Source organism: Rhinolophus sinicus, linkage group LG05 (assembly GCF_036562045.2).
Source record: "Rhinolophus sinicus isolate RSC01 linkage group LG05, ASM3656204v1, whole genome shotgun sequence".
In the NCBI taxonomy this organism is placed as follows: Eukaryota; Metazoa; Chordata; class Mammalia; order Chiroptera; family Rhinolophidae; genus Rhinolophus; species Rhinolophus sinicus.
Window position 1 is genome coordinate 79,820,807 of NC_133755.1, and position 23,846 is coordinate 79,844,652.

General features: G+C 42.5%; 1 protein-coding gene across 1 annotated transcript; it reads left to right on the plus strand.

Moving 5' to 3' along the window:
* The first annotated feature begins 6,670 nt into the window (after positions 1-6,670).
* LOC109436804 (DLA class II histocompatibility antigen, DR-1 beta chain) lies at positions 6,671-17,173 on the plus strand. Its single transcript, XM_074332738.1, has 6 exons — positions 6,671-6,863; positions 11,474-11,743; positions 14,973-15,254; positions 15,937-16,047; positions 16,527-16,550; positions 16,826-17,173. Exons 1-6 carry the CDS (start codon positions 6,764-6,766, stop codon positions 16,837-16,839), a joined length of 801 nt encoding a protein of 266 aa, XP_074188839.1. The 5' UTR covers positions 6,671-6,763; the 3' UTR covers positions 16,840-17,173.
* Positions 17,174-23,846: the final 6,673 nt, after the last annotated feature.

The window sequence follows — 23,846 nt, forward strand, 5'->3', positions numbered from 1 at the left end:
TTATTTCTGATTTTAGGCATCTACAGGAGTGGGTTCTGCAACAGGTTGGTAGGAAGAAGTCTTTCTTTTGCTTTCCAGGCAGTGTTGATGGAATGTTTTATATACTGTCCCACTGCAGCCTTTTATTCTCTCTCATGCTTTAATGTTATATTTTCTCCTCACTGTTCCAGCTTCTCACACAATGGGAGGATTCACTGGAAGGTGGGCTTCTCTCCTGTGACCAGGTCACCTGGGTCAGTGTACCACCTCTGTGGGGGGATGTGGAGAGCTTCTGAAGTTCTGAAGCTCTTCCTGGACCAGATTCAGGGCCGTGTGTTTCAGCAGCTGTTTTCCCCTGCAAGGATTCACCCAGATAGGTGGGGGCAGGGGTGGAGTAGTTTGTGAGAGGTGGTTCTGAGCAATGGCGGTGACCACCAGCACAGCCCGTCCTGCACCCAAAGCTCCCCCCTTTGCTGGAGCTAATTGGGCTGCGAGTCCGTGGTTACAGGGCCACAGTTCTCAGAACTGCAAATATTCTGTTCTTTTGATCTGACACTGTTACTGTTCTGCTTCTAGCACTGGGCAGGTGGGCGCAGGGCGAGCTCTGGGAGGGTGGGGAGAGGTTGGCTAGGCTCTGTGCCTATGCCTTCCATTCTCTGCTTGGCAGTGAGGGCTTAAACTACTGCTCTCACCCTTCTTCCTTAAGTCTTTGCTCTGAGGTCTCTGCCATGAGCGTTGGGTTCAGTCGTGTTATATGCTGCTTCTTCAGGCGGGACTGTGGGCCATCAGGGGAGTGCTAGCAGTCGGAGTTCTTTCCTCCCATGGCTGCGGTAGCTTCGGAATGCAGGGAGCTCGGAGCTCCTGTCTGTGTCCTGCGCCAACGTGGCCCGTGTCTCTGCACTTCCCGCTTCCCTCCTCCTACCCTGCTTGCCCATTTGCCCCCCTCTAGAAGATCTTAATTGCACATCTCTTAGTCTTGCCTGTCTGCTGCACAGGGAGTCCTTTGTGCAATTATAGTTGTTCAATTTGTTGTAAGTTCCAGGGGAGATTTCAAGAGGCTCTCCTCATGCTGCCATTTCTACGATGTCCACAGGTTTTCATAACCAGAGTTTAGGGGGACTTCTCTCCCCAGAACTGGAACCCTGGTCTGGGACCCCTGGCTCCTCTGGGGGGACCTCGGTAGCCGAGATAGTCCTCCTGATTTTTAACCACCACAGAGGGTTGTGGGACCAACCTATTCTGCATCTCTGCCCCTCCTCCCAGTCTCTGTATGTCCTTAGTAATATTTAGCGGCAGGACTTTGGTTTAGGTAGACTTCAGGCAATTCTCAATGATGGTTGTTCTGTAGGTTAGCTGTAGTTTTGATGTGGTGTGACAGAAGGCCAGCACAATGTTTACCTACGGCCATCATGACTGGAAATTGACGTATCCACAATTATAGCTGGAGATTTCAACATCCCTCTCACAACAACTAGAGAAAATGAAAAAGGGTTTAAAAGAATTCAGCAACACTATCAACCAATAGGATCTAATCAATATTTATAGAACAATATTTATCGATCAATATTTATAAATAATCTATGGATCAATGTTGAAGTCTCAAAGGAAATTTAAAAAAATACACTGCCTGAATGAATATGTAAATACAACATATCGAAATTAGTGGATGTAGCAAAAACAGTGTTTAGAAGGAAATTTACAGTACTGTTTAATATAGAAGAGATGACAGATCTCAAATTAGTAAACTAAACTTTCATTCAAAGTAGCTAGAAAAATGGAAACAAAATAAACCCAAAGCATGTAGAAGAAGGAAGTAATACATATGTGAACTGAAATCAATGAAATTGAAAACAGATGAACAACAGAAAAATCTATAAGACAAAGAAGTGGTTTTTGGAAAAGATCAACAAAAATGGCAAAATCTTTAGTAAGTCTCATAAAGAAAATAAAATTTACCAATATTAGGAATAAAACAGGAGCTAACCACTGCAGATGTACAGACACCAAAAGGATAATAAGTAATACTACAAACAACTTTTCACACAAACTTTGATAACTTAGATAAAACGAACCAATTCCTCAACAAGACAAAGTATCAAAATTCTCCCAAGCTGAAATGAATAATCTGTACACCCCTATAACTATTTAAAAAGTTGAATTCTTTATATATAAATCTCAAGCAAAAGACATCTCCAGGCCCAGACGGTTTCATTGATAATTCTATATAACATTTAAAGAGAAATTACACTACCTCTCACAGAAAATTAAAAAGAAAACACGTTTCCAGACTAATATGAGGCCAGTATAATCCTGATGCTCAAACCAGGGAAAAATAGTACGAAGAAAAGTATAGGCCAATAACTCTCATGAATATAAACATAAAATCATTAACAAAATATTAGCAAACAGCATTCAACAATATATTTTAAAATTATATATCATGACCTTGTAGGGTTTATTCCAGATATCCAAGGCTGGTTACACACTCAAACTCTAATCTACCACACTAACAGGTTAAAAAAAAAAAAAAAGAAAAATCACACTATTAATGATTCATAAAAATTGACAAAATTCAACACCCATTCATTATTAAAAACAAAACAAAACAAAAAAACCCTCTCAATTCTGGGAATGGGTAGTGGGGACAGCTGCAGGACAGTGTTTTTACCAATGAGGTATAGATTGAAAACAGATTAAGATGGTCGGTTTTATGTTAAAAAAAAAAAAAAAACTCTCAGAAAACTGGGATTAGAGGGGAATTTCCTCAACATGATAAAATATTCACAAAACACATGTAGCTATCATACTTAATGGTGAAAGATTGAATGCTTTTCCTTTAATACAAGGAACAGAGTAAAGGTACATGCTCTTACCACTTTTATTCAAACAGCACTGAAAGTCTTATCCATTACAATAAGGCAAGAGAGGGAAATAAAAGTCATACAGTTTAAAGGAAGAAATAAAACTGTCTCTATTGTTAGTAAACACAATCATTTATGTAAAAAATTTCAAGAAATCTGAAAAAAATACTCAGACTAATAAGTAAGTTTAGCAGGTTCACAGGATACAGGATAAACATACAAAAACCAATTCTATTTCTGTGTATTTGCAATGAACACATTGGAGTCAAACTTAACAACATATTATGTACAATAGTTCAAAAATTAGATAATTAGGTATAAACCCTACAGACATATACAGGATTTGTGTGCTGAAAGTTACAAAATGCTTATGAAAGTAATCAAAGAAGATGTAAATAGTTGGAGAGACAAACTCTATCCACATATTGGAAGACTCAATGTAGAAAAGATGTCAGCATTTCCCAAAGTGATATGTAGGTTTAATGTAATTTCTATGAAAATCCTAGAATTTTTTTTATAGAAATAGAGAAGCTTATTCTAAACTTTATATGATAAGACTATGGATCTAAAATAGTTAAAACATTTTTGATAAAGAAGAATAAAATGAAAGATATCACTTAACCTAATTTTAAGTCTTCGTGTATAGCTGTAGTAATCAAGACTGTGTGGTTTTGCAGAGGGATGGACATATAGATCAATTTAACAACTTTTATGGAAGAGAATATATGAATGGCAAAAAACACATAAAAAGGTGTTTAATTGTTGCCTTACAGCTGCCAGACCGTTTGTCCCCCTCCCTGCCGCGCTCTTCCCAGGACTTCACAAGGGAGTGCCTCAGCAAACTGAGGCCGGATGGAATTATATCCGTCCCTCCCCTTCAATGGATTCCTTGGAGTTATGCATGTGTGAAGGCAAATTTCAGGCTGGAACACAATGGGAATTTTCAGAAAGACAGCCAGCAGGCTACCAACACACAGATATTGAGATTAACAATCATTACCTCTTTAGAAATTTACCCATAAAAACTACACGTTGGCTCAATTGGGGTTCAGTCCCTGAGACTGCTCCCCTTGGCCCGTGCTTGCACTCTATTCTTGGCTACTGTCTTTTCTTAACCCTGCGCCGCCCTTCTCCTTCCCCACAACCCATGTCGTGCTCGATGCGACATTTAATATCACTAAATAAAGGAATGCAAATTAAGACTGATGAGCAATCACTAAACTCATTAAAACAGCTAAAGTAAAAAATCATGAAAATACAAAATGCTGGCAAAGATGTGATGAAAATAGATCTCTCATATGTGTCTGGTAGGAATGAAAAATTGTAGTGCCACTCTGGAGAATACATTGGCTATTTCTTAAAATACTAAATGTATACTTACCATATGTCTAGAAACTGCAGTCCAGAGCATTTACCCCAGAGAAATGAACGTCTGCATCCATACTAAAACCTATACATATATATAAATGTTTATAGCAACTTTATAGTAATAGCCAAAAACTAGAAATGGCCATAATTTTCTAAATGGGTGAATGATTATGTAAATTGTAGTATATTCATAGCATGAAATAACTCAACAAGCAAAAAAGGAAGAAAATATTGATAGTGTATACAAAATCTTGAATGGATCTCAAGGGTATTTTTACTGAGTACAAATGCCAATACCAAAAGGTCACATACTGTATGATTTCAACTAGATAGCATTTTGAAATGATGAAATTTTAGAGATAGAAAATAGTGGCTGATGCTTGTTAGAGATGGTGTGTATGGGGGTTGGTGTGAGTATAAAGAAGTAAAATGAGGACAGCTTTGTAGTCATGAACTATAGCCCCGTAATTTGATCACAATGGTGGTTTCATGATTCTAAACATGTGATAAAAGAAAACTATACAAACACATTGTATCAATTTCCTGGTTTTGATATTAACTATAATTATATAAGGTGTAATCATAGGGGGAAACTGGATGAAATAAAAAAGACCCTTCTGTTTCACAATTTCCTGTGACTATATCATTAGTTTAAAATTAACATTAAAAAAGTATGATGCCCAGAAGTGGAACTACTAGGTCATGAGATAGTTCTATTATTAATTTTTTGAGGAAACTCCATACTGTTTTCCATAGTGGCTGCACCAAATTTGCAATCTCACCAAGAGTGCACGAGGGTTTCCTTTTATCCAATCCTCCACAAAACTTGTTGTTTGTTGATTTATTGAGATAAATCAGATGTGAGGTGATATCTCATTGTGGTTTTTATTTGCATTTCTCTGATGATTAGTGATGTTGAACATCTTTTCATATGTTTATTGACCATCTGTATGTCCTCTTTGGAGAAATGTCTATTCATGTTCTCTGCCCGTTTTTCAATTGGATTTTTTTTTTGTGTGTGTTCAGTTGCATGAGTTCTTTATAAATTTTGGATATTAACCCCTTAAAAGATGTGTCACTGGTGAATATCTTCTCTCATTCAGTGGGTTGTCTATTTGTCTTATTGATCGTTTCCTTGGCTTTGCAAAGAACTTTTTAGTATGATGTAGTCCCATTTGTTTATTTTTTTGTTCCCCTTTCCCAAGGAGATATATCAGAAAAATATTATGAAGAGCAACGTCAGATAATTTAATGCCTATGTTTTCTTCTAGGAGTGTTACGGTTTCAGGTCTTACATTTAATTCTTTATTTGTTGCAAAATGATCCCCACTGTTAGTCTAGTTGACATCACCACACACAGTTATAAAGTTTTTTTTCTCGTGATGAGAACTTTTAAGATCTTCTCTCTTAGCTGTATATTACACACTCATGACATTTATTTTATAGCTGGAAGCCTGTACCTTTTGGTCATTCATCCATTTCATCCACTAAATTTTAGTCATTTTTACTGCAGCATGATGAGTATTCTGTCACTAGAGATATAAAGGCACACGAAGGACTGCTTATCAGAACTGGAGGACTGCTTATCCAGTAGTGGAGTGTGAAGTAATGCAGAACTTTAGATACATAGTTGGCCTTTAAAGTTCATTTGGTTTGGACAGTTGGCTCTATCACATTGTTAGTTTAAGTGAGATACAGAGGTACTTTCAAGACCCTCCATTCTATATAGATCACCATCTCTAGTCCCCTTTCTCTATGTGTGTTCTGGAGGTGCCACTAACTCAGCGACAGCAACAGGAGACAAACCTGGAAAACCCTTTCACTCAGGTCAATTTATTGACCAACTTTGAATACCCTTCAGTTGATCAGAGACCTCCCTTCCCGTGAGGAGGTGCAGACTACACTCTCCAATCCACAGCTGTAAGTCTGTCACATCATCAGTTACGAGGGGAGGCTGCTCCGCCAGGTGTCCACAGAATCACAGAATGTTCCACTATTGAAATACCTGAGAGACTGCAGTGCCTTCATTTAATCTGAGAGGTTAAGTATTTCCCCAAACCTACAGCACTAAGTTATGGTGCAATAAGGACCAGATTAAAGGTCTCCTGACTTGCAATCATCTTCCCTCCACCCTCTTAACTCCTAACACTCACTCATACATTTGTCAGAACAGCTCTGTCTTCAGGTGAGAGATGAACGCTCCTAAAAGGCTCGAGCTTGTGTGCACATCACGGACCAGCGCAGAGCTGGCTCACAACAGGGACCCAATGTTTCAGATACAACTGGATCAAGCCTTTAAAGCACTAAGCTTAAGCAATGCTTTTAATGCAGGAAATTCTAAGTTTCAGAAGGGGACCTTCTCACTGAATCTCTGACCAGCAACTGATGATGTTATCTGGCGCTGATTGGTTCTCCAACACTGAGGTTACTCAATTCAGGAACAGAGAAATGAGGGCCTTGGTTTCTATTATTTGGGGTGACGCTGGAGGAAGGCCACAGTCCCCTCTGACTGAGACTCGCCTGCTCCCTGTGCCCTGTCCTCTCCGTTAACCAGCATGGTGTGTCTGTGGTTCCCCGGCGGCTCCTGGACAGCAGCTCTGACCGTGATACTGATGGGGCTGAGTCCTCCCCTGGCCTGGGCCAGGGACCCCCCACATAAGTGCACAGCTTGGGGGGTGAGCTATTGGGTGGTGGGGGAAGGGAGGGAGTTAGCTTTGTCACTGTGTCCAGGCCACATCCCTTAGGAAACTGTGCACTTTCTTCAGTGACCACATATATTTATCATATGGATCCCCAGTTCGTTCCACAACCAAAGGAACTTGGCTGCTTGTCCTCTACCAGAACTGTGTTAGGGCCTGTGTGTGTGGGTGTGTGTGTGTGTGTGTGTTTCTCATCTCTCTTCCAATAAAACCTCTCTAGCCTTGCATACCATTCCCTTGGGACCTTGAGAAGATTTAGAAACAATGATGTCAAGATAATTGCCCATCCAGTGATTCCCTTTATTATGTTGAGTTATGCCAGCAACAGGGAAAGTTTCTCTGCACATTTGATGGAAGTCAAAAGGAATCAGAAGGGCCTCTCCTCCAAGATCCTGTGTTGTGTCCTCAGCAGGACTGTGACGTTGGTGCCTCTCCCTAATACGGGGGATGGATTAAGAGGCCTCCCCAATATCTTTCCTTTCTCCCTGAACCCCAATGTTTACAAGGCCTGTGTCCCTTATACAGGAGGCTCTCGGACAGAAGGTGGGGTTAGTGCCCTCTGTTCCTCCATGGAAAGCACCCTGCAGCGGAAGCAGAGACCCTTACGACGTGGGCTGAGCCTGTCGATGAGGAGCATCTGGGGGCTGTTCTCTGAAGCCTTAAAGGACTTCAGGCACCTTCTGAAAGCCTGGCAGGTTCAGGTTCATTAGGAATCTTTTGAACCTTTCTATACTATAAGTTTCTTGTACATCTCCCCATTCTCTTGCCTCAGCTCACAAGAAGGGATTAATAAAATAGGTTATATGAAATTGCATATTCACAAGCCAAAAAAAGTCAAACAGAAGCAATTTCATATGGTTCAAATGCCACACCCTGAGCAGCAGTACAGAGAGAATGTGAAGTTTCCTTCCGTCCCACAGGCTGAAAGCCAGTAAGCAAGTCAAGGGACCTCATTGGCCGTCTGGGGTCTTGGCCCCAAGTTCCATAGGTTCACTTGTCCTGTCCTCTGTTTCCCTTAATTAGCCAAACTTGGTTACTTCTGCTTCCAGCTCCTCCCTATTCTTTCCCCAGCTATGTCCTCACCATTCCTGAGAATCCCCAAAGTTTGCACAGCTCTCAGCACTATAACAGGTATATTGGATAAGATGAAACTTAATGAAATTTTCTCTCTTTCTTAAAATTACCATTTCCTTACCTGGGATGTTTCTTCTAACAAGTAGGAGGAGAAAGAAGAAGTTTGTCTAAATTTCTCACAGGAAGAGGAAAGGATAGAAAGTGTCATCAGAGTAAAGACTGTTGGGGCTTGAGCCCCTTCTCGCTTTCCAGGATCCCCACAATGACCAAGTCCCAGCACCCCAGGTTTACTCACGTGGACCACAGGTACCCATCTGAGCACAATTCTGTACTGGGCTGTTCTAGGCTCAGAGAATTCTATGTGAATAAGAGAGAAAAGTCCCCTATCATGGAAATTACCTAAAGTCAGAGAACATGTACCATAAACATTTAACAAAAATATTTCAGAGAATAATATGTGCTCTGAAAAAAAAATCAGGATGATGGGACAGAGAGAACTGGATTCACCTGACGTCAGTTCAAGTGGCTGGGGAGCTCTGCCTGAGAAAGTGACATTTAGAGACATTTGACTCATGAATGATGAGAAGCCAACCGTGTGAAGACCTAAGGGACAAGTGTTCCAGAGAGAGGGACTAGGGGAAAGGGCAAAGTGTGGAAGATGTGTGCTGTGTCTAAGGGACAGGAAGGCTGAGGCGGCTGAAGGGGAGCGAGCCCGGTCTTCACTCCCCTGTTTCCACAACTTGGAATCCCCCACAGAAGCATCACTGTCAGTGCTCAGGATATACAGTGGTACCTCTGTTTTCAAACATAATCCGTTCTGGAAGACCATTCGAGTTCTGAAATGTTTGAAAACCAAGGCACAGTTTCCCCATAGAAAGTAATGCAAAATGGATTAATCCGTTCCAGACCTTTGAAATCAACCCCTAAGAAAGCAAATTTAGCATGAATTTTACTATCTAATGATACCATAAATGCATAAAATTTACAGCGTTCGTAAACCAAAATGTTCATCAACAGAGACGTTCGAAAACCAAGGTACCACTGTATATAATTTATGTCAGCAGCCTCTGCCTAATTTAGATTTTTAGCTGATAATGTTTTGAAGTTTGATATAATTTTTTCTCATAATGAAATGATAGTTTCCAAAGTCTTCATCTATTAGGCCATTTGAAAAGATGGATATAGCCTAAAGTCTGTGCCAAACATTTGTTCAAGTGGATTTATTAATTATTAGCTTCATAATAAACACTAGCAGCTGACCTCCTTCAGAAAGCCATGGATTTGTAGATATCTGTAAACCTCAGTGAGAACAGAGTTTAAAAATTATTTATACCTGCTCTTCATGGGACAAGAAATTTCTTGGTTCTAAAATTTCAACAGAGCTGTCATACTAGGGGAAATGAAAACCCAGAACTGTACTTGTTACAAGATGCTCATGAGAGCTGTATGTGGAGCAATTGTACGCGGACAGTCATGTTTTACAGTTTTGTCACAGCCCAGCTCGCCTGCACTGAACATAAGCCACTGACACAGGCGGTTACTGAGCCAGCTAGAAAATATCTGTCTGGTTTTTCATGTTTCCTTCTTTGAACATAATGCACACGTAAAATGCTTACCCCTTTCAGGTATTCTGGATTTGGGCTTTTTCCAGTCACGGCCCACTGTGTTTTGGGGGAGCCTGCAGAGTGCACATACTCAAGAACAGTCATCTTTTGGTTGGAATCAGAATAGCTTTCATACTCTCTTGTTAGGCACTGTGGGTGGTTTCGTAGGGTCTAGTCCCAGTGCAGAGCTATTTTTCCAGCAAAATGTATGTTCAGGACCAAGGTTTTTATCAGGTACAATATTGGCAAATTTTTCAATGTAATTCTCAGCTGCTTCATAATTAACAGCAGCTTTTTCAATCACAGATTTTTCAGATGGTATAAGTCATAAATTGTGACCACCACAAGTATTTTTCAATAACATGTATCCATCTTTTTCAGTAATTCTGCATTCTATTGTATTGATAAAGTCAGATGCTCCCATTTATTGGTCTCACTTTTAACCACAGAATTTTTTTTTTTATCACTTTCTGAAATCTTCTTAGTTCAATTGAACATAAATTGCGGAAGCACACGTGGCCAATTGACCAATAAGAGCTCTGAGATGTGTCTGACTCTCTTTACCTCATCAGGTCAGACTTACCACGTGAGGTTGGCACCCCAGATTGGAGTTTCTCAGATTTCTGGATTTGGAAATTCAAATAGGGGATTGTGGGCCTGTATTGTATCACGGTTCTAGTCTCCTTATAAGTCGTTAACCCCATCCCCTCTTACCAGCTGGTAACCACTAAACTATTGTCTGTGTCTGTGAGTTTTGTTTCTTCATTTGGTAGATGAGGGTAAAAGGGATCAAATATATGGTGATGGAAGGAGAACTGACAGTGGATGGTGAACACACAGTGTGATATACAGATGATGTGTTACAGAATTGTACACCTGAAATCTATGTAACTTTGCTAAAGTTGTTGCCCCAATAAACTGCAATGAAAAAAAAGAAGAAAACAACAACAACACACTCATCAGGAGTTTCTTGTTACATTTAGTATAAAGTTACACCTAATGCCACCCACAGACTTTTCAGGGCCCATTCCTGCTTCTCCAGTCTAAGCTTTCCCCTCCTTCCTCCCACTGCCTGTGCTTCAGAGAACTGTTTTCTTCCCGTTTCTGGAGGAAGTTGATCAGTTCTTTCAGGCTTTTGCACATGGTATTACCTTTATCAGAAATGTGCCTCCCTTTTCCACACACACACACACACACACACACACACACACACACACACACGATTCTCCAGCTCACACCAACTTACCTTTTCATGTCACATCTTAAATGTCACTCAGGGACCCCTTCCCTGCACCCTAATGTAATTTAGATCGTCCTACTATTCTCTGTTCCAGAACTTTTCCTCTGACATTTCTCCCTCCTGTATGAATTCTGTGTGGTGGGTTTTGTTCCTCACTTGCACTGAATGTTAAGCTGCAGGAGTAGAGACGTCGGGTTTCCTCCCTCGGGTTCCCAGGAGCAGCACAGGCCTGTCACCAGGTCGGCGACAATGATATATTTACAGAAGGAAGGAGGCGGTACACGTATAAGGACCTGCGTGGGATGAGAGGAGGGGGCGGTGTGTTTACTGTGGAGGCTTCTAGAAGGAGGTGTCGCAGGAGGCGGTGATGGGACAGACCCCTGCCCCGCTCCCGCGTTGGCGTCTGCAGCCCAGCACCGAGCCCAGTGGATGCGAAAGCCTCCGGGTCCGAGGGGTTTTCTCAGCCCCGCCGGCCCCCCTCCCGCACCGCGGGCGGATTAAAGATGAAGCGGTGGGCGCTGGTGTGGGGGCGCCGCGGGGCCATAAACGGGGGCGTCCCCGTGTCCCCACCCGACCTGGGCGCCCCGCTTTGGGGGACGTCGTGGTCAGTGTGTAACCAGTGTGACCGGATCCTTCCTGTCCCCACAGCACAGTTCTTGGAGCAGTTTAAGTACGAGTGTTACTTCACCAACGGGACGGAGCGGGTGCGGCTTGTGAGCAGAATCATCTACAACCGGGAGGAGTACGCGCGCTACGACAGCGACGTGGGGGAGTTCGTGGCGGTGACCGAGCTGGGGCGGCGGGACGCCGAGTATTGGAACAGCCAGAAGGACTTCCTGGAGCAGACGCGGGAGGCGGTGGACACGGTGTGCAGACGCAACTACGGGGTGTTAGATAACTTCTTGGTGCATCGGCGAGGTGAGCGCGGCGGGGGCGTGTGTGTGTGTGTGTGTGTGTGTGTGTGTGTGTGTGTGTGTGTGTGTGGTCACTGGGGTGAGTGTCGGGCTGTGAACCTGCACAAGTTCTGAGGGGACATGTGAGGGCGTGATGTCCAGGACACAGTGTGTGTAATGTTGTCCGTGTGTGTGATTGTGAGGCGAGGGTGTGTGAGGGGTGGGTGTGCGCTGAGGTGGGACAGAGAGTGTGTGTGGTGGGGGGGTGGCCTGGGGTGTGAGGACCCGGAGGGCGGGTGGTGGTGCGAGGACCCGGAGGGAGGGTGGGGGTGCGAGGACCCGGAGGGAGGGGGGGGGTGCGAGGACCCGGAGGGAGGGTGGGGGTGCGAGGACCCGGAGGGAAGGTGAGGGTTGTGAGGACCCGGAGGGAGGGTGGGGGTGTGAGGACCCAGAGGGAGAGTGGGGGTGCGAGGACCCGGAGGGAGGGTGGGGGTGTGAGGACCCGGAGGGAGGGTGGGGGTGCGAGGACCCGGAGGGAGGGTGGGGGGTGCGAGGACCCGGAGGGAGGGAGGGGGTGTGCTGCAGGGAGGCTTCAGGGCACCACGGTGGCCGCTGTGGACGGGTGACATGGGGGAGAGCGGCAGTGCGGGGGCAGGAGGTGGAGGAAGCATGGATGGGGGCTCAGAGGAGAGGGAAGGGAAATTTACGGTGGTGTCTGTGGTTGGGTGGAGGTTTAGGGGAGCAGAGATGAGGAATGTGAAAGGTTGGGGGGAATGTGAGGCGGTGAGTCACTGTCTGTCTTGGATACACGCTTCTTAATTCTGAAACCTTTGGAATAACGGTGATGTGTTTGAGCATAAACATTTCATTGAGAAAAAGTATTAGACTAATGTTTGAGGAGTGGGGGGAACATCTGATACACCACTGATCTTTCTAAGGCTTTTTTTAAGTCTAAATTTCTTGGGGGGTTTTCTTAGTGTATATATATTTTTACATAGTTGAAAGGATTGTGAAACCAGCTTTTTGAATTATAATTTTGTTACTTAACATACCGATATTACTATTTATATAATGCTAGTAGTTTTTAAGTAGTTATATATTATTTCTTTATGTAGTTGTAACAATTTACCTCATATTGCCTTTAGTTAGATCTTGTTTCAATATTGCCACTCAGTTGAAGATTAACAGACTTTTTATTTTTAATTTATATTTCTTTGATTTCTAAAGTTCTTAAACATTTTCCACATATTTTTGGCTAATTGTTGTTATTGCTCTATGAATTATCTATTATCTTTTATCTCTGACGTCCTCCTGTTTTTTTAGCAATTTTATGGGTTTCCTATCCAGCAATGATTAACACTCTGCTGATATTTGATTCACCATTTTGTCCAGTTTGTGATTTATATTTTGATTTGGTTCATTATTTTCCATGTTATGAATTTAAACATTTTTATTTAATGAAATATACTGCAATCTTGTTAGCAATGATTGACTACCAATCTAAATGTATCATTTCGTGGTACTGTAAAAATGTTTTTACCCAGGTTTATCCATCTTTGTTATTTATTTTTTAATTAGTTTCAGGTGTACAAAAAAATGTAATAGACACTTATCATTTATATCCCTCTCACAGTGATAACCCCCTTCCCCCATCTACTAGCCCTCTGACATCTCATACAGCCATTACATTTCCACTGTCTCTGTTCCTAATGTTGTACTCCACTTCTTATAAGTGCATATATATATATATGTATATATGTGTGTATATATACATACACATACATATACATATACATACATGTATATAAAATTGTAGTTGACATTCATTATTATTCAGCTTCAGCTTCAGGTGTACAGTGCAGTGATCAGGCATCTACATCATCCCTGAGGTGGTCTCCCTAATAAGACAAGTGTCCATCGGATACCCTACAAAATCTTTACAACATTATTGATTACATTCCCAAAATTGACTTTCGTATCCCTGCGGCAATCTCATGGTTACCCACTGTTCTTTCTAATCCCTTCACCTTCTCCCCTTATCTCCACCCCTCCTCCCATCTAGCAACGCTCAGTTTTTCCTCTATGTCTCTGAGATTGTTTCTGATTAGTTCATTCATTTATTCTTTTCTTTAGATTCCGCATATAAGTGAGATCCTATGGTATTTGTCTTTCTCTGCCTGACTTATTTCACTTAACATAATGTTCTCTAGGTCCATCCATATTGTTGCAAATGGTAAGATTTCATTCTTCTTTATGGCTGCATAATACTCCATTGTATATATCCATCTTTTTTATTAAAACAAATTGTATTTATTGAGGCTGGTAGTGCCAGGGATTGTCGAGGACACTAAGCACACATATTAATGAGTTCCAGGCTCTGTCCTGAACTCAAATGTTAGCTGAAAATGAGAGACAATTGTAAAATGATAACAATTTCAGTAATAGATCTGCTTGTTTGCAAAGAAGAGATTGATCAGCTGAGTGTAAATACAGGAACTTTTTAAATGAATGACTTCCCTTGCTCCTTTCCCTCTCCTCCAGGACTCAGGCTTTTTGGGCACTGAGCTCACAGAGAATCACCTGTGTCCTTCCTGCTTCCCAGGGTAGAACCATTTCTAGGAGTTCTAAAGTGTGCGTGTAGCATTCCCAGAATGTCATGTTCTATCTAACCATCTACCTGCAGCTGTCCCTGTTCATCCACATTGCTTTGACTGATATTTTCTCTCCAAATAAACCAGGATAATAAATAGCTAACATATATTGAAGGCTAAATTTCAGTTATTGCTTTACATATTTGGGGTGCATTGATTCTCACATAACCCTAAGCAGTAAGTTAGTATTAACCCCCTTTATAGGTGAGAAAGCTGAGGGAGAGAGGAATGTAAAAATTCTCCCAGGATCAGCCAGTAAGAGGCAGAGCCTGGATCTGGACCCAGGCAACCCTGCTCCAGAAAGCACTTGGAATTAATGCGTTATATACCTTGCAAAGATTTGTAAACACTTCAATTCAACAATGAATAACTATTTCACACTAGGAACAACATTCCCACATATGTCCTCAACATCTCTCAAATCTAATGCTGTAAAGATTAGACCCAAGGCTCATGCTGACTCCTGGGGGCCACATGGCCAGCTGTGAGGGAGGCCTGCCCGAGACCTGATCTGGGACTGGAGCCTGGAGGCTGGACGGCAGCCACCCAAGCAGACGTCCTCTGTCTTCCTCACGCACTCCCCCCGCCCCTTTTCTCTCCCAGCGGAGCCTACAGTGACCGTGTATCCTGCAAAGACCCAGCGCCTGCAGCACCACAACCTCCTGGTCTGCTCCGTGAATGGTTTCTATCCAGGCCACGTGGAAGTCAGCTGGTGGCGGAATGGCCAGCAAGAGGAGGCTGGGGTCGTCTCCACGGGCCTGATCCGTAATGGAGACTGGACCTTCCAGACCCTGGTGATGCTGGAAACAGTTCCTCAGCGTGGAGAGGTCTACACCTGCCAAGTGCAGCACCCAAGCCGGACGAGCCCCATCACAGTGGAATGGAGTGAGAAGCTTTCTGACCTCACAAGTGCCTCACCCACCATGAGGGGACTTTCTTATCCCTGGGTGTCAGGGTTCTCCTCTCCCTCCACCATGTTTTCATTGGCTCATGTTCCCCTGTCCTTCAGTACAGGTCACAGGGTGTGTGGGGGGGCAGTGATAGTTTCTATAAATCCTGTAGTTCCTGGGGAGGCCCGATGGAAGGCCAGGGAGGACGTGGCCCCTGCTGAGTCCTCTCATGATGTCGCAGCTCATGGTTCTCCCTTGGCCCTGGGCACCCGTCCCTGCCTCAGGCTGGGGTGGCACTTCTGCTCTGTTGCTCTGAGTTGTTCACTGTGACCTGAGAAGAGGTGCATCCTCTACAACGTGGGGACCTTCCTGACACGAGGACAGTCCAGTCTCCGCGCTGCCTTCTATGAGCTCTGTCACGCTAGACCAGCGACTCAACCTCCCTGAGTCCCGGGCTCCTCGTCCCTCAGATGCTGCAGTAGTGACCCATGTTGGGGCTCATGTTTCAGTGAGTTCAGTGCCTGGTCCTTGTATCTGCTCAGTGATTTTTAAATCTCTTTCCCAGAAATGGCCAATTATTCTAGTTCTTCCCCATTCTCAAAGCTCCCAATCCCAAAGTCTCAATGAGAGAACTTGGATTTGGGGGAAAAATCACTAAAAGGAGCTTCTTGTCTCAGGGGCACAGCCTGACTCTGCACAGAGCAAGATGCTGAGCGGCGTCGGGGGCTTCGTGCTGGGGCTGCTCTTCCTTGGGGCAGGGCTGTTCATCTACTTCAGGAATCAGAAAGGTAAGGAACCTGTTGGTGGCTGACACTCCCCATCGGCTTTATGGGGGAGGAAATAGGACTTTGCTCAAGTTAGTTCTCTGTGTATCAGTGGTCTTGTAGAGGACTTTCTTCCCCCAATTGACCTCAGATTCCCTGGAAATCCAGAAATCAACAGCCCATGGTTGGTATGTTGAAGCATAAGAGGTGATGGCCTGTAGAGATAAGGAAAAGGTTAACATGCCTGGGGCACTTGGCTGAGGATACGGGGGCAAATGAAGGAAGAGCCATAAGGCTGATGAATTACATGGGATCTGGGCTTGGGGCAGAAACTCCATGGGCTCAGGCTCTCATTTCTGCTCTCCTCTCTATTCTGGTATCAGGCAACGTGGGTTGTGATGTTAGAAAATTTTAGGAGGGGTTTCGGGGGCTGGGAACATTGTGTTTGGTGATAGATTTATCTTTATATCTTTTAAGTATATATTCTTCCTTCTCTTTCTCAGGACACTCTGGACTTCAACCAACAGGTAACGCTGTTTAATCCTCTTTTAGAGACATAATCAGTTTCCCAAGAATAGAAGTTGGAGGTGGCAGACAGGAGACAGAAATTATGGGAGGCATTTGGATCTGACTTCTGGTCAGGCCGTTTACACTAAAGCTTCTTCTCTCCACTTAATAAAAGACTCAGGGAGACCTAGGAATCTCCCCTCCTTGCTGCCGTGTTACAACACGAGGCCCTGAGAGGGGAAAGGGAGCTGCTTGTAGTGTTAGGTCTGAAAACGACACTGACCTCTGTCTGCAGGACTCCTCAGCTGAAGTGAAGGAGGGGACACTCAGAGAAGAGCCTTCTTTCTGGCCCAGCTTCTTCGCAGCATGAAAAGGTTTCCTGCTTGACTCTGATTCCACAGAGAGAGCTTCCTCAGGATCTGGTTTGCTCCTGGTTCAGTGACTCTGCAGAACACGAGCCCCCTCTCGGCTCCCTCAGTCCCAACCCTTGACCTGGACGTCCCCAGTACCGAGTGCAGTACCTTCTCCTCATTCATTCCTGGTCCCCTTTGTATTCAGCCTCACTGTCCCCTGTGCATCTGATCTCACCTCCGCGCACATTACTTTACAGCATTTTTCTGAAATAAATATGGAGTGAAAATCACCTGCTTCATACAGCTTTAAGGACAAGAAGTACAAAGGAACAGAGGATTTCATCACAATTCAGTAATGGTTTTCATTTGTATTCCTGAATTTTGGTCACGTGATACGGAAGTTTTCTTTGCTTCCCCGTTTTTTCTTGGGGTTTTGCCTCCTGTAATTAGGCATATTGAGCTGAGCTGGGAGAAAGCCCTTAATGACCCCATATCATGGTGGCCTCTGTCTTTGCATTCTCAAAGCCAAACACACAGGTCCATTGTCCCATGGGATAAGAAATGCAGGTAACTTGTAAGGATGTGATGCCTTCAAATTTTTATAATCACGTTCTTTTGTCTCTGTTCCTGATTTTTAAAAAAGTGTATCCCTGAGTACTTCTTGAACACCCTTTTGTTAGATTAAGGGTGGGTTTCAACCTTTCAATCTTTTTTCTGTCTCTCAGATGAAAATCAGTAATTAGGTGTTCTGTATGCTTCTTGGATTTGAGGATCCAGTTCTTTCCATAGGTTTGGGAAATTTTTTTTTTACCCCTCCTTTCTTCCGCCAACCCCCCCACTCAGGTTCAAGCCATTGTTTCTCAGTCGGTCGCCAGTTGACAGTAGGCCACTCACAGCAGCTCACGGCAGCTCTGGCTGCTGGCCACTTAACGCTGGCTGCTGGCCACTCATGGCAGCACACGGCAGGACATGGCAGCCGGTGGCAGCTCACGCCAACCTCTGGCTACTCACAGCAGCTCAGCTCCAGGGAGAGCTGTTGTTCACAATCTTAGCTGTAGAGGGCGCAGCTCACTGGCCCACGTGGGAAGTAAACCTGTGACCTCAGCGTTAGGAACACCCTTGCTCCAACCACCTGAGCTGAGCCACCTGTTGGCCTGGGAAATTCTTGTTGACTGTATGGGATCTCTGTTCCCTTCTCCCTCTCTTCTCCTTCTGGTATATCCATTCTTCTTTTTCTTTTTTAATTTTTTTTTACTTAGTTTCAGGTATACAAAACAATGTAATAGACATTTATCGTTTATATCCCTCACAAAGTGATAGCCCCCCTCCCCCAATCTACCAACCCTCTGACATCGCGTATAGCCATTGCATTTCCACTATCTCTATTCTAAATGCTGTACTCCCCTTCTTGTGACTATATATATATATATATATATATATCCACACACACATATATATGCATGAATATGAATATATATGTGTGTGTATATATATATATATATATATATATATATATATATATATATATATATAAACATATAATTATAGTTGGCATTCATTATTGTTCAGCTTCAGCTTCAGGTGTACAGTGCAGTGACCAGGCATCTACACCATCCCTGAGGTGGTCTCCCTAATAAGACAAGTGTCCGTTGGATACCCTATAAAATCTTTACAACATTATTGATTATATGCCCCAAACTGAGTTTTGTATCCCATGGCCATCTTGTGGTTACCGACTGTGCTTTCTAATCCCCTCACCTTCCTCATCCCCAACCCCCCTTTCATCTAGCAACCCTCAGTTTTTCCTGTATATCTCTGAGGCTGTTTCCGATTCGTTCATTCATTTATTCTTTTCTTTAGATTCCACATATAAGTGAGATCATATGGTATTTGTCTTTCTCTGTCTGACTTATTTCACTTAACACAATGTTCTTTAGGTCCATCCATATTGTTGCAAATGGTGAGATTTCATTCTTCTTTATGGCTGCGTAATACTCCATTGTATAAATGTACCACAGTTTCTTAACCCAGTTGTCTACAGATGGGCATTTCGGTTGTTTCTATGTCTTGGCTATTGTGTATAATGCTGCAATAAACGTAGGGGTGCATAAATTTTTTTGAATTAGACTTTTGGATTTCTCTGGACAAATACCTAGGAGTGGAATTGCTGGTTCATAAGTTAGTTCCATTTTCAGATTTTTGAGATACCTCCATACTGTTTTCCATAGTGGCTACACCAATCTGCAATCCCACCAACAGTGCACAAGGGTTCCCTTTTCTCCACATCCTCACCAACACTTGTTGTTTGTTGATTTGTTGATGATAGCCATTTTGACTGGGATGATGTGGTATCTCATTGTGGTTTTTATTTGCATTTCTCTGATGGTTAGTGAGGTTGAGCCTTTCTTCATATGTCTGTTTGCCATCTGTATGTCCTTTTTAGAAAAATGTCTCTTCATGTTCTCTGCCCATTTTTCAATTGGGTTGTTTGTTTTTTTGGAGTTGAATTGAGTGAGATTTTTTTATAAATTTTGTATATTAACCCCTTATCGGATATATCATTGACAAATATCTTCTCCCATTTAGTAGGATCCCTTTTTGTTTTATTGACGGTTTCCTTTGCTGTGAAAAAACTTTTTAGTTTGATGTAATCCCACATGTTTATTTTTTCTCTTATTCCCTTGCCTGAGGGGATATGTCAGTAAAAATCTTACTCCATGTAATGTCTGTGAAGTTTCTTCCTATATTTTCTTCTAGGAATTTTATGGTTTCAGATCTTACATTTATGTCTTTAATCCATTTTGAATTTATTCTTGGATGTGGTGTAAGGAGGTTGTCCAGCTTCAGTTTTTTGCATGTGTCTGTCCAGGTTTCCTAGCACCATTCATTGAATAGACTGTCTTTACCCCACTGTAGATTCTTGCTTCTGTTGTCGTAGATTAAATGACCATATAGGCATGGATTTATTTCTGGGCTCTCTATTCTGTTCCATTGATCTATGTGTCTGTTTTTATGCCAGTACCATGCTGTCTTGATTACTGTAGGCTTGTAGTATAATTTGATGTCAGGTTTTGTTATACCTCCCACTTTATTTATTTTTTTTAATTTAAGATTTTATTGGGGAAGGGGAACAGGACTTTATTGGGGAACAGTGTGCACTTTCAGGACTTTTCTCCAAGTCAAGTTGTCCTTTCAATCTTAGTTGTGGAGGGTTCTGTTCAGCTTCAAGTTGTTGATCTTTCAGTCTTAGTTGTGGAGGGCGCAGCTCAGCTCCAGGTCCAGTTGCCATTTCTAGTTGCAGGGGTCACAGCCCACCATCCCTTGCGGGAGTCGAACGGGCAACCTTGTGGTTGAGAGGATGCGCTCCAACCAACTGAGCCATCCGGGAGCTCAGTGGCAGCTCAGCTCAAGGTGTCATGTTCAATTTTAGTTGCAGGGGGCGCTGCCCACCATCCCTTGCGGGAGTTGAGGAATCGAACTGGCAACCTTGTGGTTGAGAGCCCACTGGCCCATATGGGAATCGAACCAGCAGCCTTCAGAGTTAGGAGCACAGAGCTCTAACCGCCTGAGCCACTGGGCCGGCCCCCCTCCCACTTTATTCTTATTTCTCAAGATTGCCGAGGCTTTCTGAGGTCTTTTATGGTTCCATATAAATTTTGGGATTATATGTTCTATTTCTGTGAAAAATGTCCTTGGTAGTTTGATAGGAATTGCGTTGAATCTGTATATTGCCTTAGGCAGTATGGACATTTTAACGATATTTATTCTTCCTACCCATGAGCATGGTATGTGTTTCCAACTATCTGTATCCCTTTAATTTCTCTCTTAAGTGTCTTTTACTTCTTTGGTTAAATTTATTCCCAGGTATTTTGTAGTGTTTGAAGCAATTGTAAATGGGATTGTTTTCTTAATTTCTCCTTCTGATATTTTATTATTGGTATATACAAATGCAACTGATTTCTGAATATTAATTTTGTATCCTGCTACTTCACTAATTTCATTTATCAGTTCTAATAGTTTTTGGTGGAGTCTTTAGGGTTCTTTATATATAGTATCATGTCATCTGCATATAATGACAATTTTACTTCCTCCTCACTGATTTGGATGCCTTTTATTTCTTTTTCTTGTCTGATTGCTGTGGCTAGAACTTCCAGCACTATGTTGAATAGAAGTGGAGAAAGTGGGCAACCTTGCCTTGTCCCTTATCTTAAGGGGAATGGTTTTAGCTTTTCCCCATTGAGTATGATGTTAGCTGTGGGTTTATCATATATGGCCTTTATTATGTTGAGATATGGTCCCTCTATTCTCACTTTCTTAAGAGTTTTTATCATAAATGGCTGCTGAATTTTGTCAAATGCTTTTTCTGCATCTATTGATTATGATCATGTGATTTTTATTTTTCATTTTGTTAATGTGGCGTATCACGTTAATTGATTTGCGGATGTTGAACCAACCTTGCATACCGGGGATGAATCCCACTTGATTATGGTGTATGATCTTTTTAATGTATTGCTGAATTCTGTTTGCTAATATGTTGTTCAGGATTTTTGCATCTATGTTCATTAGAGATATCGGCCTGTAGTTTTCTTTTTTTGTAGTGTCTTTATCTGATTTTGGGATCAGGGTGATAGTGGCCTTGTAAAAAGTGTTTTGGGGGTCGGCCTGGTGGCTCAGGCGGTTAGAGTTCCATGCTCCTAACTCCGAAGGCTGCTGGTTTGATTCCCACATGGGCCAGTGGGCTCTCAACCACAAAGTTGCCGGTTCAACTCCTCGAATCCTGCAAGGGATGGTGGGCTCCACCCCCTACAACTAAGATTGAACATGGCACCTTGAGCTGAGCTGCCTCCCAGATGGCTCAGTTGGTTGGAGCATGGGCTCTCAACCACAAGGTTGCCAGTTCAATTCCTCGAGTCCCACAAGGGATGGTGGGCAGTGCCCCCTGCAACTAAGATTGAACACGGCACCTTGAGCTGAGCTGCCGCTGAGCTCTGGGATGGCTCAGTTGGTTGGAGTGCGTCCTCTCAACCACCAGGTTGCCGGTTTGAGTCCCGCAAGGGATGGTGGACTGTGCCCCCTGCAACTAGAAATGGGAACTGGACCTGGAGATGAGCTGTGCCCTCCACAACTAAGACTGCAAGGACAACAACTTGAAGCTGAATGGCACCCTCCACAACTAAGATTGAAAGGGCAACAACTTGACTTGGAAAAAAAGCCTGGAAGTACACACTGTTCCCCAATAAAGGGTGATAATTCTTTTTTGAATGTTTTGTAAAATTCACCTGTAAAGCCATCAGGTCCAGGGCTTTTGTTTATTGGTAGATTGTTGATTACTGATTCAATTTCCCTGGTGGTAATCAGTCTATTCAAGTTTTCTGTTTCTTCTTGAATTAGCCTTGGAAGGTTGTACGCCTCTTGGAAATTGTCCATTTCTTCCAGGTTGACTAATTTGTTGGCATATAGTTGCTCATAGTAATTTCTTAAAATTTTTTTGTATTTCTGCGGTGTCTGTTGTCACTTCTCCTCTTTCATTTCTGATTTTATTAATTTGGGTCCTCTCTTTTTTTTTTGATAAGTCTGGCTAAAGGTTTGTCAATTTTGTTTGTCTTCTCTGAAAACTAACTCTTGGATTCATTGATCTTTTGTCTTGTTTTCCTGGTTTCTATTTCATTTATTTTTACTCTGATCTTTATTATCTCCTCCCTTGTACTCCCTTTGGGATTATTTTGCTTTTCTTTTTCCAGATCCCTTAAGTGTGAAGATAAACTGTTGATTAGTGATTTTTCTTGTTTCTTTAGGTAGGCCTGTAGTGCCATGAATTTCCCTCTTTAGACTGCTTTCACTGCATCCCATAGATTTTGGGTCGTTGTGTTTTCATTTTTGTTTGTCTTGAGATATCTTTTGATTTCTTACTTGATCTCATGGTTGACCCATTCATTATTTAGTAACATGTTATTCAGCCTCCATGTATTTGTGTGTCTTCCAGTTTTTTTTTCTGTAGTTGATTTCTAATTTCATAGCACTGTGGTCAGAGAAGACAATTGGTATGATTTCAATTTTCTTAAATTTATGAAGACTTGTTTTGTGGCCTAACATGTGGTCTATCTTGGAAAATGTTCCATGTGCGCTTGAGAAGAATGTGTATTCTGCAGCTTTGGGGTGAAATGCTCTGAAAATATCGATTAAATCCAAGTGGTCCAATGTGTCATTTAAGGCCGTTGTTTCCATATTGATTTTCTGTCTGGAAGACCTGTCCCTTGTTGTCAGAGGTGTGTTGAAGTCCCCTACTATGATAGTGTTACTGTTGATCTCTGTCTTTATGTCAGTCAATATCTGTTTTATATATTTAGGTGCTCCTATGTTGGGTGCATAGATGTTTACTAGGGTTATGTCCTCTTGTTGGATCGATCCCTTTATTATTATATAGTGCCCATCTTTGTCTTTTAATATTTTCTTCATTTTAAAGTCTATTTGTCAGATATAAGTATTGCAACACCAGCTTTTTTCTCATTTCCATTTGCGTGAAATATCTTACTCCAACCCTTCACTTTCAGCCTGTGTGTGTCTTTTGATCTGAGGTGAGTCTCTTGTATACAGCATATACAAGGGTCTTGCTTTCTTATCCACTCAGACACCATATGTCTTTTGATTGGAGCATTTACATTTCAAGTGATTATTGATAGGTACATAGTTATTGCCATTTTTTTATTTGTAGTTAGACTGTTTTCATCTTTCCTCTGTTTACAGAAGCTGTTTTAATATTTCCTGCAATGCTGTGTTGGTGGAATTTAGCTTATTCTTTTTTGGGAAGCTCTTTATCTCTCCTTCAATTTTAAACGATAGCCTTGCTGGATAAAGCTATCTAGGTTGGAGGCCTTTGTTTTTCTTCACTTTGAGTACCTCCTGCCACTCCCTTCTGGCCTTCAATGTTTCTGTAGAAAAGTCATTTGATAGTCTTATGGGAGT

Coding starts and splice junctions, on each gene's coding strand:
- LOC109436804 (XM_074332738.1), top strand. CDS start 6,764: ATGGTGTGTCTGTGGTTCCCCGGCGGCTCCTGGACAGCAGCTCTGACC. Junction 15,255..15,936: donor CCCCATCACAGTGGAATGGA/GTGAGAAGCTTT, acceptor TTCTTGTCTCAG/GGGCACAGCCTGACTCTGCA. Junction 16,048..16,526: donor CTACTTCAGGAATCAGAAAG/GTAAGGAACCTG, acceptor TCTCTTTCTCAG/GACACTCTGGACTTCAACCA.